This window comes from Mustelus asterias, chromosome 24, assembly GCF_964213995.1.
Source record: "Mustelus asterias chromosome 24, sMusAst1.hap1.1, whole genome shotgun sequence".
Classification (NCBI taxonomy): Eukaryota; Metazoa; Chordata; class Chondrichthyes; order Carcharhiniformes; family Triakidae; genus Mustelus; species Mustelus asterias.
The window spans coordinates 32,059,035-32,075,899 of NC_135824.1; the positions used below are offsets into that span (position 1 = coordinate 32,059,035).

A 16,865-nucleotide genomic window follows, 5' to 3' on the forward strand; every position below is an offset into this window, starting at 1 on the left:
TCACACAACCAAACACAGGACTATTGAACAATTGAACACAACCCAGCCCAACTCCCCAATATACCCAAATACTTTTGTATTTGATTCGTCTTTTTTCCATATAGTTGGCAGTTCCTCACAATTTGATATCTTGCACTATACAAAATCCCTTCCCAACAACCAGTTGGTGTAAGTGGTCTCCAGTATCAGTTACAGCTAAACAATGAAGGGAAAGATTGCTAACTCGTAATGTGCAAAAGCTTCATATTAAAGTTGGAATAGTTGGAAGGAAGAAAGGAAATTATATGAATCATAAACTAAAATGTGAAAAATGTTTGGATCAGTTGACAAAAATTTGGTCACTTTTTTTCTAACTAACATTTTTTGTTTTGCTATGTCATAAAATCATCCTTAAAGTAAATTGGGAAAATTCTAAACCTTGCCTTAAAGACAGATATGAAGAGAGTTTCTGGCTTGGAGTATTGATCAGACTATAAGGCTACCCTACAATGGTCCCTACAGTGCAGAAGGAGGCCATTCAGCCCATCGAGTTTGCACCACCAACAGTCCCACCCAGACCACACATACTTACCCAAAATAATGTCTGTTGGAAAAATAAGTGATCAAATTTTTGTCAACTGATCCAAACATTTTTCACATTTTAGTTGATGATTCATATAATTTCCTTTTTTCCTTCCAACTATTCCACACCAACCTTCGAGAGGAACGTGGGGGGGTGGGGGCGGGGGTGGGGGATGCCGGGGGAGGGGGGTGGGTATGGGTGTGAGGGGATTGCGTTGTTGTTCCCTGCAAATTGATCAGTGAAGCTAACTGCACAGTGTTTGCTAACAGAATAGGGAACCAAGCTGATTGTCCTGCTGTAATTATCAAATTGTCTGACAGTAATGTTATCTTACAACGGAACTTTAGGACAAGAACTTGGGTTTCTTAATGCCCATTTTTTTGGGTGTGGCAAGTGCCCACAGAATTCCAAAATGGCGCCCGTAGTGCACATGCACCCTTGGGTGCTGTACTGCATCGGCCTCCATTTTGTGTCAGTGTGCGTGTCTGCCTAATCTTTGCATGGCAGATGTAGCATAAGATTAGTGAGTGTATAAAAGTTTCCAGCTACTATCCTCTCTTGACTTTATCCTAGCTGAACACACAATTAGCCATAGGAAGACGCCCTACTTTCTGGTCCAGCGTGATTTAAATTACTTACAGGTTAGATCCTGGTTGGTGTCTTCGGGGTTTTCCTACAATTGCTTAAGTTTTTTAAAAATGTATTTATTAGTGTCACAAGTAGGCTTACATTAACACTACAATGAAGTTACTGTGAAAATCCCCTAGTCGCCACACTCCGGCGCCTGTTCGGGTACTCTGAGGGAGAATTTAACATGGCCAATGCACCTAACCAGCACATCTTTCAGACTGTGGGAGGAAACTCACGCAGACACAGGGAGAATGTACAGACTCCGCACAGACAGTGACCCAAACCGGGAATCGAAGCCAGGTCCCTGGCGTTGTGAGGCAGCAGTGCTAACCACTGTGCCACCGTGCCGCCCCCTTATCTGACAACTGTCATGAGGGAGGCGGAGGGTTGGGGCATGGGGGGGAAGGGTTTCCCACTCGCTTGCAAACGCACCCAGGTGAAACCTGATGGAGGGTAGATGACATTGGCGTCTCGGCCTGACATTATTATCAGGGGCCTTAAACTCCCCACGCCCACAGAGGTTGGCCTGCCACTGGATGTAAAAATACATCCTCCTGTGTCCTCCCTGTAGATCACTTTCCCAACTTGCTTCAGCAAACTAAAATATATTGCTTGGTGACAAAGTTAGACAAAAACCATAGCCAAATAAAGTAGCAACTATCTGAAAGTACACAAATTTGCAAGTTTATGCAGTGAAATCTGCATCTGATCTCCAAGGAATGTAGAGGCTGTAAATGCCTCTAAATTAAATCAACGAGAACTTACCCTGAGCCATTGATGGAATAGCATCCCATAAAAGGAACTTTACTGAAATATTACAATTTGGAGCCAGCTCTGGATAATGTTGGCACCATTCTGTTTAACTTATTATTTTGCCTTTCTAGTAGGCAATGTTTTTGGTGCCATGAATGTATTCACCATTGAAAGTCACACATTTCGATTGAATTGTTTCTTTTTGTCTGGCGATGAATCATCGACTGCACTCACTGAGCACCTCCTGTGAAAATTCCTTCGTGGAAGATTACTGAGCGAAACATTATCTAGTAACAAGCACTCTGTCTTTAGATGGTCACAGAAGCAGCTGTCCCAAGCTCAACTGTGAGTCAAGATGGTGATTTGGGCTTGTGAGGAATATTTGAAGCTTGCAACACCAGCTTTCACCACTGAAGGTGATGTGGGGCAGGATTTTCCGGCCGTGCTTGCCCCGAAACTGGAAAATCCCGCCCAAAGTCAACGGATCATCTGCCCCTCGCCCGCTACGATTCCCGTGGTGGGCGGGATGGAAAATTCACTCCATTGTCTCACTTAATTGGTGACTGCTTATTCGAATCATTCACTCCCTGAGGAAGGCAAGGTCAAATGTTAAAACTTTTTAAAAGTATTTTTTATTCATTTACGGTATCTGGGTGTCGCTCGCCAGGCCAGCATTTATTGTCCACCCCCAATTGCCCTCGGGAAGGAGGGGTGAGCTGCCTTCTATAATCGCTGCAGTCCATATGGTGCAGGTACACCCACAGTGCTGTTAGGAAGGGCATTCCAGGATTTTGACCCAATGTCAGTGAAGGAATGATGATATATTTCCAAGTCAGTGAGTGGTTTGGCGGGGAACTTCCAGCTGGTGGTGTTCCCAATAATCTACTGTTCTTGTCCTTCTAGAAGGTAGCAGGCATAGGTTTGGGAGATGCTGCCTAGGCAGTCTTGGTGAGTTCCTGTAGTGCACCTTGTAGATGGTACACACTGCTGCTACTGTGCGTCATTGGTGGAAGGAGTGAATATTTGTGGAAAGGGTGCCAATCAAGTGGGATGTTGATGTTGTCAAACTTCTTGAGTGTTTTTGGAGCTGCACTCACCCAAGCAAGTGGGGAGTATTCCATCTCACTCCTGACTTGTGCCTTGTAGACGGTGGACTGGCTTTGGGGAGTCAGGAAGTGAGTTACTTGTCACAGGATTCCTAACCTCTGACCTGCTCTTGTAGCCACAGTATTTATATGGCCAGTCCACTTCAGTTTCTGGTCAATGGTGATGTTGAGCTTCCAAGCAGACTCATGCGGACTCGAAACGTTAACTTTCTTTCTCCCTCCACAGACGCTATTGGACTTGCTGAGTTTGTCCATCATTTTCTGTTTTTATTTTAAATGTCTAACAGCCAATTAATGGAGGAGGTTCAATTTTAGATTTATTCACAAAGCGAAGCATTACAAATATACTAACTCCTAATTTTAGCCCATAGCATCAGTGTCAATAAGTTTCCATTCATTTGTGTTCAAGCAATTGTCTAATGAATGTCCCCCCACCTTATTCTTATTTTGTACAATTAACATCAAAGTGCTATTCAAAGCCCTATTCGTTGGGTGGCACAGTGGTTAGCACTGCTGCCTCACAGCGCCAGGGAACCGGGTTCAATTCCCGGCTTGGATCACTGTCTGGGCGGAGTTTGCACATTCTCCCCGTGTCTGCATGGGTTTCCTCTGGGTGCTCCGGTTTCCTCCTACACTTCAAAGATGTGCGGGTTAGGTTGACTGGCTGTGCTAAATTGCACCTTAGCATCAGGGGGACTGGCAGGGTGAATAGGTGGGGTTATGGGGATAGGACCTGGGTGGGATTGTGGTCGGTGCAGACTCGATGGGCCAAGTGGCCTCCTTCTGCACCGTAGGGTTTCTATGGACACAGAAGTGATGAGTGAGAATTCCGAGATGTATCTGGGTGAGTGCCTGCATCTAACAGAATAGTTACATCAAGAAGAATATTTACAGTCTGTAAAACTTTCTATAACAGAGAAACTATGTTAGCATTTGCAGGCAGTTGGAGTCTCCTGGTATTGATTCAGTCAGTCACCATTTGCTGATGGGTGGACATTTACAGGATTTAATGACATGTATCAATCCGTCACGGGAAATGACCGTGGAAGTATGTCTCCCTGCCCCAGACATCCAAATTCTCGGACTTCTTGGATACAAACAGGGGTTCTTTCCCAGTCTGTCATCTGCACTTCAGTTGCCACTGACAAAACCAAGATAGTGCAAAGCAGGAGAACTCACCCTCTGGGATTCTGGGAGGTCTAGAGGCTGAATTTAACCAGTGGCGTGGTATTCCTGACGGCACTGGAAGAGGATGCCACTTCTGCTATGATGACGGGAGTCAGTACCCACGTGATTCATAGAGAAACGTAAAGAGCTGGTGTGGTGGGCCTGTGAAACACAGGCAAACGCATGGCAGGGTGGGATTCCAATGGAAGACCCTGCCATTAGATTACTTTTCAGTAAATCTGGGTGGGCAATAAAACCAGGGAAGCTCTGCATCAAGGCCATAGGTTGTTCACCTTGAAGTTTACTCCATTTTTATTCTCCAAAACATCATAACCCTCAGCTGCCTTTGAAAGCATAGAAACCATAGAATCCCTACAGTGCAGAAGGAGGCCATTCAGCCCATCGAATCTGCACCGACAACAATCCCACCCCAAGCCCTATCCCCACAACCCCACACATTTACTCTGCTAATCCCTCTCACCTCCACATCCCAGGACACTAACGGTCAATTTATCATAGCCAATCAACCTAACCCACACATCTTTGGACTGTGGGAGGAAACCGGAGCACCCGGAGGAAACCCATGCAGACACAGGGAGAACGTGCAGACTCCGCACAGACAGTGACCCAAGCCGGGGAATCGGACCCAGGTCCCTCGCAATGTTAACCACTGTGCCGCGGCTGCATAAGAGGTCACGTGGTGGGAGTTATACCTGAGATCTGAGGCAGGGCACAAGTACTGCATTGAGCTGATGTTGGTGATTCAAGGAATCCACAATATTATGCAACATTTAACTCAAAATCATGAGAAAAAAGTGTTGCAAAACACTGCCGAACTTAACTGGCTCATTCAGCCAAAATGTTTGACTGGAAACTTGTGGGGGGAGGAAACATTTTAAAATGAATTCTTTTTGCACTTGCGTTGCCAATTGCATCGAGAGTGGAAGTTAAGTTAAAGCTTAAAGTTTATTTATTAGTGTCACAAGTAGGCTTACGTTAACACTACAATGAAGTTACAGTGAAAATCCCCGAGTCGCCACACTCCGGGTACACTGAGGGTACACTGAGGGAGAATTTAGCCTGTTCGGGTACACTGAGGGAGAATTTAGCATGGCCAATGCACCTAACCAGCATGTCTTTCGGACTGTGGGAGGAAACCCACGCAGACACGGGGAGAACTCGTGGACTCCACACAGTCCCCCAAGGCCGGAATCGAACCCAGGTCCCTGGTGCTGTGAGGCAGCAGCGCTAACCACTGCGCCACACTGAAGAAGTATCTCAAATGGGTCCAACTCTCTGTAACTTTCAGTGCTGTGTTACCTGCAGAATGTAACCGCGGATGTAATCCTGAAGTGTCCATCCCAGAGAATGTAAGATCTGGAGTACTTCTTCTTGCTTGAGTACGCTAAACAGACGATCCAGCAGGATTTTGAGGCGGATGGGAATGGCCTGGGTACCGTAAAGCATTAGGCTACTAATGTCGAACACAACGTTAGACTGGACAAGCTCCACTTGACTCTGTGGGTAGAGGTGATTCACTCGCAATTTGTCCAGGGCTGCAAGAAGAAAACCAGATATTGGTACGCCATGAAAAGAATCAAAAGAAAAAAAATCACCTGGGACTTTAAACTGTGTAGCTCAGCCAAGCATCATTTTATGAAGCAACCTACATAAAATCCCTGCAGTGCAGAAAGAGGCCATTCGGCCCATTGAGTCTGAACCAACTCTCTGATAGATCATCCCACCCAGGCCCTATGCCCATAACCCCAACTATTCACCCCACTAATTCCCCCAACCTACACATCCCGAGACACTATGAGACAATTTAGCATGGCCAACCCACACAACCCGCACATCTTTGGACTGTGGGAGGAAACTGGAGCCTCCGGAGCAAACCCACGCAGACACGGGGAGAATGTGCAAACTCCACACAGTCACTCAAGGCCAAAATTGAACCCGGGTCCCTGGTGCTGTGAGGCAGCAGTGCTAACAACTGTGCCAATGTGCCGCCCTGATATTCAATCGTCAAATCCATACAGTGCAGAAGGAGGCCATTCGGCCCATCAAGTCTGCGCTGACTCTCTGACAGAGTTTCTTACCCAAGCCCTCTTCCTTGCCCCTGTGACCTCTCACTTTCCCCTTGGCTAATCCACCTAACTTACACATTTTTGGACTGTGGGAGGAAACCCTGGCATCCGGAGGAAACCCACGCAGACACGGGGAGAATGCGCAAACCCCACACAGTCCCCCAAGGCCGGAATTGATGCCTTGACTTTCAAGGCTTTTAATAGCCAAATCCTTATATCTATAGTCAATATTTCCATATATATTAAAGGAATTCAAAAATGTTCACTTTGAGCAGATATTCAGTGACTAAATACTCACACCACACATCACAATCATTCTCAGAATTCCCGATAAAAGGATCCTTCACTAATGTTACAGCAGAGGTTCTGGAAAACCACTGCAGAAATTCAATCTCCCTGTATCAGCTTTGAAAGGGGTTTTAAACATTTATGGGCATTTATGAAGAAGCGATTCAAGTTGAGTATCCAGCCTCGCTACAATAATTCGATGTATTAAGAAGCTATTCAATAGCTCACCATTCTAAACGCAAAGTAAACCGCACGGTGGCACAATGGTTAGAACTGCTGCCTCACAGCGCCAGGGACCCGGGTTCAATTCCGGCCTTGGATGATTGTCTGTGTGGAGTTTGCACGTTTTCCCCGTGTCTGCGTGGGTTTCCTCCGGGTGCTCCGATTTCCTCCCACAGTCCAAAGATGTGCGGGTTAGGTTGATTGGCCAGGCTAAATTGACCCTAGTGTCAGGCGGGCTAGCAGGGTAAATATGTGGGGTGACGGGAACAGGGCCTGGGTGGGATTGTGGTCGGTGCAGACTCGATGGGCCGAATGGCCTCCTTCTGCACTGTAGGGATTCTATGACTTATGCAAGTTTGTGAGATCTAACTGCACTCCGACTGAAACCAGGGACAAATGTGAAGGCTAATTCTCTAAGGGATTGGGTTGTGCAAAAGAATAAATACGCGGAATAATTTATCAGCAGAGTCCACTGCACAATAGGAGGGATCATCTATAAAATTAATCATAGCTTGTCAAATTCTGAAAAATGTAAAATACCACAGGAAATATATTGATAATTTGAATTATTAATTGCTTCAACCATGGATTGACATTTACATCAGTCCATCAGATAATTAAGTAAGAACTTTTCTTGCAGACTAAACACAGCCACATATTTCACTCTACATAAGACAGAAGGAAAGAACAAAAGAACAAAGAAAAGTACAGCATAGGAATAGACCCTTCAGTCCTCCAAGCCCGGGCCCATCATGACCCCCTAACTAAACTAAAAAAAAACCTTCTGCCCTTACTCTGTCCCTATCCCTCTATTCCCTCCCTACTCATGTACCCATTCAGATGCCTCTTAAATGTTGCTAGTGTACCTGCTTCCACCACCTCCTCTGGCAGCGCGTTCCAGGCACCCACCACTCTCTGCATGAAAAACTTCCCCCGCACATCTCCCTTAAACTTTCTCCCTCTCACCTTGAACCTGTGCCTCCTTGTATTTGACACTTCCACCCTAGGAAAAAGCCTCTGACTATCCACCCTGTCTATGCCTCTCAAAATTTTGTATAGAAATATATAAGTTTATAGTGCAGCTGCTGGAAGATGTAATGTTCTAATTATGTTTGGGTTTGTGGGTTTTAACCGAAAGGAAGACTTGGTTTGCACACATAGATTCAAAGTAACACACAACAGGTTTTATTGAAAGAGATGTTCTCTGCACTGCAGGATACAAAACTGAAAGTAAAACAGTAGCCTCTGCAAACACCCTAATGATATCGCCATCAAACCACGTGATCAGCTCTGAAAGCAACCTGCAACCCTTTTAAATATATTACAGGAGACTAGGATGTTCTCGGTAGCTGATTCATATTTATGCATATCTTTAAAAGTGGTACCTCAAATAATTTCACAATAGACTCTTATGCATGACATCCTGCACTCAAAACTATTGGCTATGCTTGGAGGAAATAATATTTAGGCTGCCACATCTATATGTTAGCACGGCTGCCTCACAGCACTAGAGACTCAGGTTCAATTCCAGTCTCGGGTGACTGTCTGTGTGGAGTTTGCACATTGTCCCTATGTCTGCGTGAGTTTCCCCCGGGTGCTCCGGTTTCCTCCCATGCTCCAAAGATGTGTAGGTTAGGTTGATTGGCCATGCTAAATTGCCCCGTAATGTTAGGGAATTAGGAGGGTAAATATGTGGGGTTACAGGGATAGGGCCTGGGTGGGATTGTCATTGGTGCAGGCTCAATGGGCCGAATGGCCTCCTTCTGCATGTAGGGATTCAATGATCTACCCTTTTAGAATCTCATCAAGAACTCATCATCTTCTTGAACAAAGCCTTAAGGATATCTGATGATGATATTCATAATGATGATAATTAAGCATCTGGGAAGGTCACGAAAATGAAGGATTGAGCAAAATAATCTTCAACTGGACTATAAGAACATAAGAAACAGAAGCAGGAGTAGGCCATCTGGCCCCTCAAGCCTGCTCCGCCATTCAATAAGATCATGGCTGATCTGATAGTGGGTTCAGTTCCACTTACCCGCCCGCTCCCCATAACCCTTAATTCCCTTAATGGCTAAAAATCTATCTATCTGCGACTTAAACACATTTAATGAGGTAGCCTCTACCGCTTCATTGGGCAGAGAATTCCAAAGATTCACTACCCTCTGGGAGAAGAAGTTCCTCCTCAACTCATTTCTAAATTGACTCCCCCGTATTTTGAGGCTATGCCCCCTAGTTCATGTTTCCATTGTAAGTGGAAACAATCTCGATGTTTCTACCCTGTCTAGCCCCTTCATTATCTTAGATGTCTCTATAAGATCTCCCCTCAACTTTCTAAACTCCAAAGAGTACAGGCCCAGTCTGCTCAATCTCTCCTCATAAGCCAACCCCCTCATCTCCGGAATCAACCTAGTGAACCTTCTCTGCACCCCTTCCAAAGCCAATAATCCTTTCTTAAATAAGGGGACCAAAACTGTACACAGTACTCTAGGTGCGGCCTCACCAGCACCTTGTACAGTTGCAGCATGACCTCCCTGCTTCTATACTCCATCCCTCTCGCGATAAAGGCCAACATTCCATTTGCCTTCTTGACCATCTGCCCACCTACCACCTATGAGCCCACGGGAGAGTTCCCGGTTTCTGGGGATGGTTTTCGCGTCAGCCATCTTTGAATAGCCCCAAACTGGCTGGAAAAGTCTCCGAATCAGAATTCCAATATTTGACCCCCCGCGCAGGTGCACGCACCTGCACAAACACAGACACACTGTTGACTACTACTGGGGAGCACTTGTTAAATAACTGAGGCCACTTCAAATATCAGGAAGCAATCTCATTCACTCAAACACAATCCAAGAGTTGATTGACTCTGTTCATTGTGTCTCTGATGTGCTTTGAAATCTCTGAAGGTCAGAGTCGGAGCTCTGACAAAGGGTCATCGAGACTTGAAACGTTGGTTCCATTCTCCCTCCACAGATGCTGTCAGACCTGCTGAGTTTTTCCAACCTTTTCTGTATTTGTTTCAGATTCCAGCACCCGCAGTATTTTGCCTTTGTCAGGTTTCAGTGCGACTGACCCTGCTGCAACATGAGATGTGTGACTCTCTGTAGAACCTCCGGTTAAGTGGTGCAGCAGGTCACTCAGAAACCATGCCTGTGCTGAAACCTGCTAATGAGTTGTTTCTATAAACATACTTATTTTACCTGGGTCTTTGCTTCCATGTTTCTTGCTAATCTAATCACTGTCACTGTTTCTTTTGCCATTTTTCCATTCCCATTGTCTGTTCACCTTGCTCCAGCCCTCACTGTTTCTGGAACACATCAACGCAAATCCTTTTTTTCTACTATGTTGTGTTTTCATGTAAAAGTTTGCTTAGGCCAGTTGACGTAATTTAATTTTCTGCATAGTAATCATTGAATTTAGAGTACGGGGGGTAGTGGGTGGGTGCGGGGGTGGGGGGGGGTGGGGAGGGGCGGGGTGGTGGTTGGAAGCATTCAAGTGGTCGGGCCCAGTGCCAGTCTATAATTGAATTCCAGGCCGATCCCATTTACTTGCCTTTTTCATGTAACCTGTTTTTATTCCCTTATCCAGTTCCCTTCTATAAAGCATCAGAATGTCTATCTCAATGGCAAAGCATTCCATCTCCTAATAAGCCTCTGTGTAGAAAGGTTCATTCACATTCCTGTCTATTCTTCCGATGGTAATCCCAAATCCACTTTCTCAGAAGACTAAGGAAATTTGGCATGTCAGCTACGACTCTCACCAATTTTTACAGATGCCCCATAGAAAGCATTCTCTCTGGTTGTATCACAGTTTGGTCTGGCTCCTGCTCTGCCCAAGGCCGCAAGGAACTACAAAAGGTTGTGAATGTAGCCCAATCTATCACGCAAACCAACTCCCATCCATTGACTCTGTCTACACTTCCCGCTGCCTCGGCAAAGCAGCCAGCATAATTAAGGATCCCATGCACCCCGGACATTCTCTCTTCCACCTTCTTCCTTCGAGAAAAAGATACAAAAGTCTGCGGTCATGTACCAACCAGCTCAAGAACAGCTTCTTCCTTGCTGCTGTCAGACTTTAGAATGGACTTACCTTGCATTAAGTTGATCTTTCTCTACACCCTAGCTATGACTGTAACACTACATTCTGCACTCTCTCATTTTCTTCTCTATGAACGGTATGTTTTGTCTGTATAGTGCGCAAGAAGCAATACTTTTCACTGTATGATAATACATGTGACAATAATAAATCAAATCAAACATTCCCTTCCTGCAGATTTTAAAATCTCTGGAAACAACATCCAGGATTTTTAATGGGTCGGGGGTTGCGATTTGGGGTGGGTGGGCATGCAATTTGCTGGATTGGTCTCCATGCTGTTCCACCATCACCGTTCCGAGTCTGGGACGTTTTCCTTGAGGGGAGCAGGAACCAGGGAGCAGAATTTCACTTGGTAATGTAAGCAGCCCATGTGACCCAGACTACCTCCAGGCCAAGATGGTGGGCAGAGAGCAGGGGCGGAATGAAAGATCAGGAGAGGGACTCTCCCTATTCTATGATCTACCCCTTTAGACTCTCACCAAGAACTCATCATCTTCTTGAACAAGGCCCTGAGGACAGGGGTGGAACGAAAGGTCAGGAGACTCTGGGTGCTCCGGTTTCCGAGGCAGCGGGAAGTGTAGATAGAGTCAATGGATGGGAGGCTGGTTTGCATGATAGATTGGGCTGCATTCACAAGGTCAACTGTGCCCATGATGGACATTGAGCTGCATCTGTGTCTACTGGCCATTCCCTGGAGGGATTTTCCCTCCCGGATCCCAACCAGGCACTGTGGCTTTTTCAGACAGCAAAAATCACCTCACATGCACCCCGCCCCCACGCCACCACCCCCCCCCCCCACATCCCCGGCCACTCCTGGCAGTCTCCATGTTGAGATTGGCAGCTCCCACCTCAGCTGGTGGGGCTGCCAATTACTGATTGCTAGAGGGTCTCCCAGTAGCACTGTGGCATCTGGAGCCCAGGCATTATCCTTTATTGGACCATGATTGAACCAGCTCCCTGTCTTTTAATTAGCTGGAGCATTAAAGGTTGAGACGGGCGTGTCTAAAGCACACCACCCAGGCTCAGGGCCCAGAGCTAGCCTCCAATTTTGGATCCTAAATCCTGATTGAAAATCCAGCCAATCTTTCACGTCATGAAAATGTCCTCTGTGTCCAATAATGACTTGAGGTAAGAGGTAAAGATAGATATTCCATTCCACATTCCAATCCATTGGGATGGAATTAGCATGTCTGTAAAGACCCCTCAAGGACAATGACTTGGGGATTATGAGTGAACCACTTATCCCCATTTGCAAAGCATAAAGACAATTCAGCTAAGGTATTCAACTGGTGGAAACAAACCATCAAGCCTAATCACTTTTACAATAAGATCCTATCGGAATGGGAGACCCCAGGCACGCACTCATGGAGCTACAATGGGAATGTCTTAAACCCAATCGCTTGAACAACAGGATCCTTGCTGTGGGAGGAGGATTTCCAGACATGTTAGGTCGCAAAGGGGAATACACTAGTCATGACCATATTTGAATCACTGGGTGATTGTCATGTGACAGGCCCACCAGTAAGAGGGCAAAGAGTTGAGGCACTGCCCAGAGAAAACCCAAGTGGGGTTCTTCCTTCCTCTTTCTTTCTCCAACCCATCTTGAAAGCCTCAAATGCTGGTTGCTAACCATCAGCATCCGCCAACCCCTGCTGTAGACTGAGGCCTGTTAAAATAATTCAAACCAACACTATCCTCTCCAAGAGTACAGCAAAATCAGCATCTACAACGTTAAATCAGAAGCATTGGGACAACTGAAGAGAAGTTGCAAGGCTGCCTAATTAACCGTGAAGCCAGCTTAATCACCAAACTACAGACTACTAGCATCGGAGGACTCTAGGTCTGTACTCGTTGGGAAGGAGGAATCTCACTGAAACTTACAGAATACTGAAAGATCTGGATAGAGTGGATGTGAGGAAGATGTTTCCACTCGTAGGCGAAACTAAGATCCAAGGGCACAGCCTCAGAGTAAAGAGGCAACCCTTTAGAACCGAGATGAGGAGAAATTTCTTCAGCCAGCCAGAGGGTGGTGAATCTATGGAATTCATTCCCACAGAAGGCTGTGGAGGCCAGGTCATTGAGTATGTTTAATACAGATATAGATAGATTCTTGATTGGTAAGAAGATCAAAGGTTACGGGGAAAAAGTGGGAGAATGGAGTTGAAAAACCTATTAGCCATGATTGAATGGTGGTGCAGACTTGACGGGCCGAATGGCCTAATTCTGCTGCTTTATCTATAGTCTTATGGTACAACCCCTTTGATTTCTCTGGACTCTTTCTCCTTTCTACTGGTGTGCTTGTGTGAACTTCGAATGTGTGTTTAAGTACAACAAAATTCCTCCCCATCTCTATTAAACTTCAGAAAATCTGTCTGCTGGATGATGTTATGATAACGGCCTGTCAATAATGAAACACTCACTGAAATGGCATGTGCATCCTTTTCATAAAAACATTATGGCCATCAAACAAGGAAAAGGAAAAGAGGGAAGCTATTCATCCACTCTTCACCTGACTATGGGTGGGATACTCCGATCTTCTTCGCCCTGTCTCCCCCCAGATGCCAGCGAGAATGGCGTATTTGGCACTCAGCCAAAATTCCATTCGCTGCAGCGGGACCGGTTATTCCCAGCCGCAGGGCGAGTTCGGAGAATCCAAGCCCCTGGCGTGGTCGGAGAATCCCAGGCACGGGCGAGGTCAGATAATCCCAGTCATGGGCGAGATCGAAGAATCCCAGCCACGGGTGAGGTCGGAGAATCCCAGCCACGGGTGAGGTCGGAGAATCCCAGCCGTGGGCGAGGTCGGAGAATCCCAGCCACGGGCGAGGTCGGAGAATCCCAGTCCCTGGGTGAGGTCAGAGAATCCCAGTCCCCGGCGAGGTCGGAGAATCCCAGCCACGGGCGAGGTCGGAGAATCCCAGCTGTGGGTGAGGTTGGAGAATCCCAGCTATGGGTGGGGTCGGAGATTCCCAGCCATTGGTGAGGTCGGAGATTTCTGGAGCATAACTCACTATTTACTTTTCACAATTTTGAAATTCTCCGACTTCCCTACTTACTCTGAAAAATATCCCAAATTTCTAGGCTTTTCCAGTAAACTGCCATCTGTAGGCTTAATGTTATACAGTGAACTGTTCCAGTCCAATTTTCATGCTTCTGAAATCCTTCACTTAATGAGGTGCCCAGAACTATACGGACCCCCGTATGGCAAAGTCTGCAAGACATAACAGGCTACAAGATGAAGGCATGTCGAATCACCGGCACCAATGCACCTCTCCCTGATGAACTCAACGCATTCTATGCCCGTTTTGAGCAAGAGGTCAGCGAGAGCATACCTTCCACTCTGGAAGCCTCGTCCAAACCCGTATCCGAGGTCAGATGACAGATCAGCCCTCTTGGAAGTCAACACACGGAAAGCGATTGGCCTGGATGGGGTACCCAGATGAGCATTCAGATACCGCGCAGACTAGCTGGCATGGGTATTCATAGACATCTTCAACCTCTCTTTACAACAATCTGAGGTCCCTATTTACTTCAAGAAGACAACCGTCACCCGATACCAAAGAATAACTAGGCAGTGTGCCTTAATGACTATCGCCCGGTGGCTCTGACATCCATCATTATGAAGTGCTTCGAAAGGTTAGTCATCACCCTGGCTCTACACTCATTCCTGGTACACCTAGATAACAAAGACACCTATGTCAGACTCCTATTTATTGACTACAGCTCAGCCTTAAACACCATTGTTCCTACAAACCCAATCTCCAAACTCCATGGCCTGGGGCTCAGCTTCTCCCTCTGCGACTAGATCCTAAACTTTCTAACCCACAGTTAGCAATCAGTAAGGATAGGCAACAACACCTACTCCATGATCATCCTCAACACTGGTGCCCCACAAGGCTTGTTCTCAGCCCCCTAATATACTCATTATACACCAATGTGGCCAAATTCCCCTCCAACTCGATTTTCAAGTTTGCTGATGACACCACAGTAGTGGGTCAGATCTCAAACAATGATGAGACGGAGTACAGGAAAAAGAGAGAGAGAATCTGGTGAACTGGTACGATGACAATAATCTCTCCCTCAATGTCAGTAAAATGAAGGAGATAGTTATCAACTTCAGGAAATGTAGTGGAGGGCATGCCCCTGTCTACATCAACGGGAATGAAGTAGAAAGGGTCAAAAGCTTCAAGTTCCTTGGTGCCTAGATCACCAACAACCTGGCCTGGTCCCTCCATGCTGACACCACAGTGAAGAAAGCCCACCAATTTCTCTACTTTCTCAGGAAGCTAAGGAAATTTGGCATGTCAGCTACGACTCTCACCAACTTTTACAGATGCGCCATAGAAAGCATTCTTTCTGGTTGTGTCACAGCTTGGTATGACCCCTGCTCTGTTCAAGACCGCAAGAAACTACAAAAGGTCGTGAATGTAGCCCAGCCGATCACTCAAACCAGCCTCCCATCCATTGACTCTGTCTACGCTTCCCGCTGCCTCGGAAAAGCAGCCAGCATAATCAAGGACCCCACATACCCCAGACATTCTCTCTTCCACCTTCTTTCCACCGGAAAAAAGATACAAAAGTCTGAGGTCATGTACCAACCGACTCGAGAGCAACTTCTTCCCTGCTGCCATCAGACTTTTGAATGGACCTACCTTGCATTAAGTTGATCTTTCTCTACACCCTAGCTATGACTGTAACACTGCATTCTGCACTCTCTCCTTTCCTTCTCTATGTACAGTATGCTTTGTCTGTATAGTGCGCAAGAAACAATACTTTTCACTGTGTACTAATACATATGACAATAATAAATCAAATCAAATCAAATCAAATCATCAATGGCAATAGAACTTCAACATAACTTTGGTACTCTTATGTTCAATGTGTCTCTTCTCTAGTGACATTCCCACTATTAATCATCGCTCTGTCCGTGTCATTAGGTTTCTCTGTCCTGGCTAGGTAAACATGCATTGGAAAATGAGAGTCAAAGCCTAATCACTTGGACAATAGGATCTTAGCCGAGAGGGAGACCCCACACATGAACCCTAAACTGATTGTTTAAAATCCAAAGCATCTAAGGGCCTGGAGGGAATGGATGGGCGGAAGGAAGAGAATTGGGTTCTATGATGGTTCTTAAGGTGAATAAGTGTCATTCTACCAATCCCCAGGGACCATACAATGTGGGGGCCAGTTTAGCTCAGTTGGCTGGACGGCTGGTTAGTGATGCAGAGCGACGCCAACAGCGCAGGTTCAATTCCTGCACCGGCTGAGGTTATTCATGAAGGCCTCGCTTTCTCAACCTTGCCCCTTGCCTGAGGTGTGGTGACCCTCAGGTTAAATTGCCACCAGTCAGCTCTCTCCATCATAGTCCCCAATGGTCATCTGGGACTATAATGATTTTACCATTGGATTAGTTATCAACAGGGTGGGTAGATAGCTCACTCTCCATCTTTGCATTAGTCCTCAAACTGCTTTGGGGTGCACATCAACATCTTCAGTAGTTCTTACCATGTACCACCCATCCATGTTTACACTGGTCGCATTGACGAATATTGATCTTCCCTGCCTGAAAGCACTCGCAGTTACAGTTCACCAGTGTGCAGCGAATGGCCTGAAAACAGAGAAAGAATGAAGCGTTATCTACATTGGGTGTCCATTAACACAGCACAAACCACCAAATATACGAGTATCTCGCACACAATTGAACATGTCTTAAGCATTAAACGATAGGAAATGTATTTGTTTCACTCATCATTTCAACTAACTGGAATACTGAGAGTGGCAACTGGTGACCTTGTATTAGCATTCAAAAGAAGTAATACACTTTGCGGCAAATCGTGGAACACATCAACCACCTTGTTGAAATGGCTGCAACACGTTCTTACGTCATGGCTCAAGGGAACACTGAGCACACATCTCACTCCCCAGTGCAAGGAAACACTTCAGGTTTTACAGAAC

At 46.1% G+C, this 16,865-nt stretch overlaps 1 protein-coding gene across 1 annotated transcript in view; it reads right to left on the bottom strand.

The window, feature by feature from the left end:
• bnc1 (basonuclin zinc finger protein 1) overlaps positions 1 to 16,865 on the bottom strand; it is a 116,895-nt gene that overhangs the window by 30,992 nt on the left and 69,038 nt on the right. The window contains exons 2-3 of the mRNA XM_078241029.1: positions 16,416 to 16,518; positions 5,539 to 5,774 (exon numbers count right to left, since the gene is read on the bottom strand). Of these exons, the coding sequence (XP_078097155.1) occupies positions 5,539 to 5,774; positions 16,416 to 16,518 (339 nt within the window). The remainder of the gene's footprint in view (positions 1 to 5,538; positions 5,775 to 16,415; positions 16,519 to 16,865) is intronic.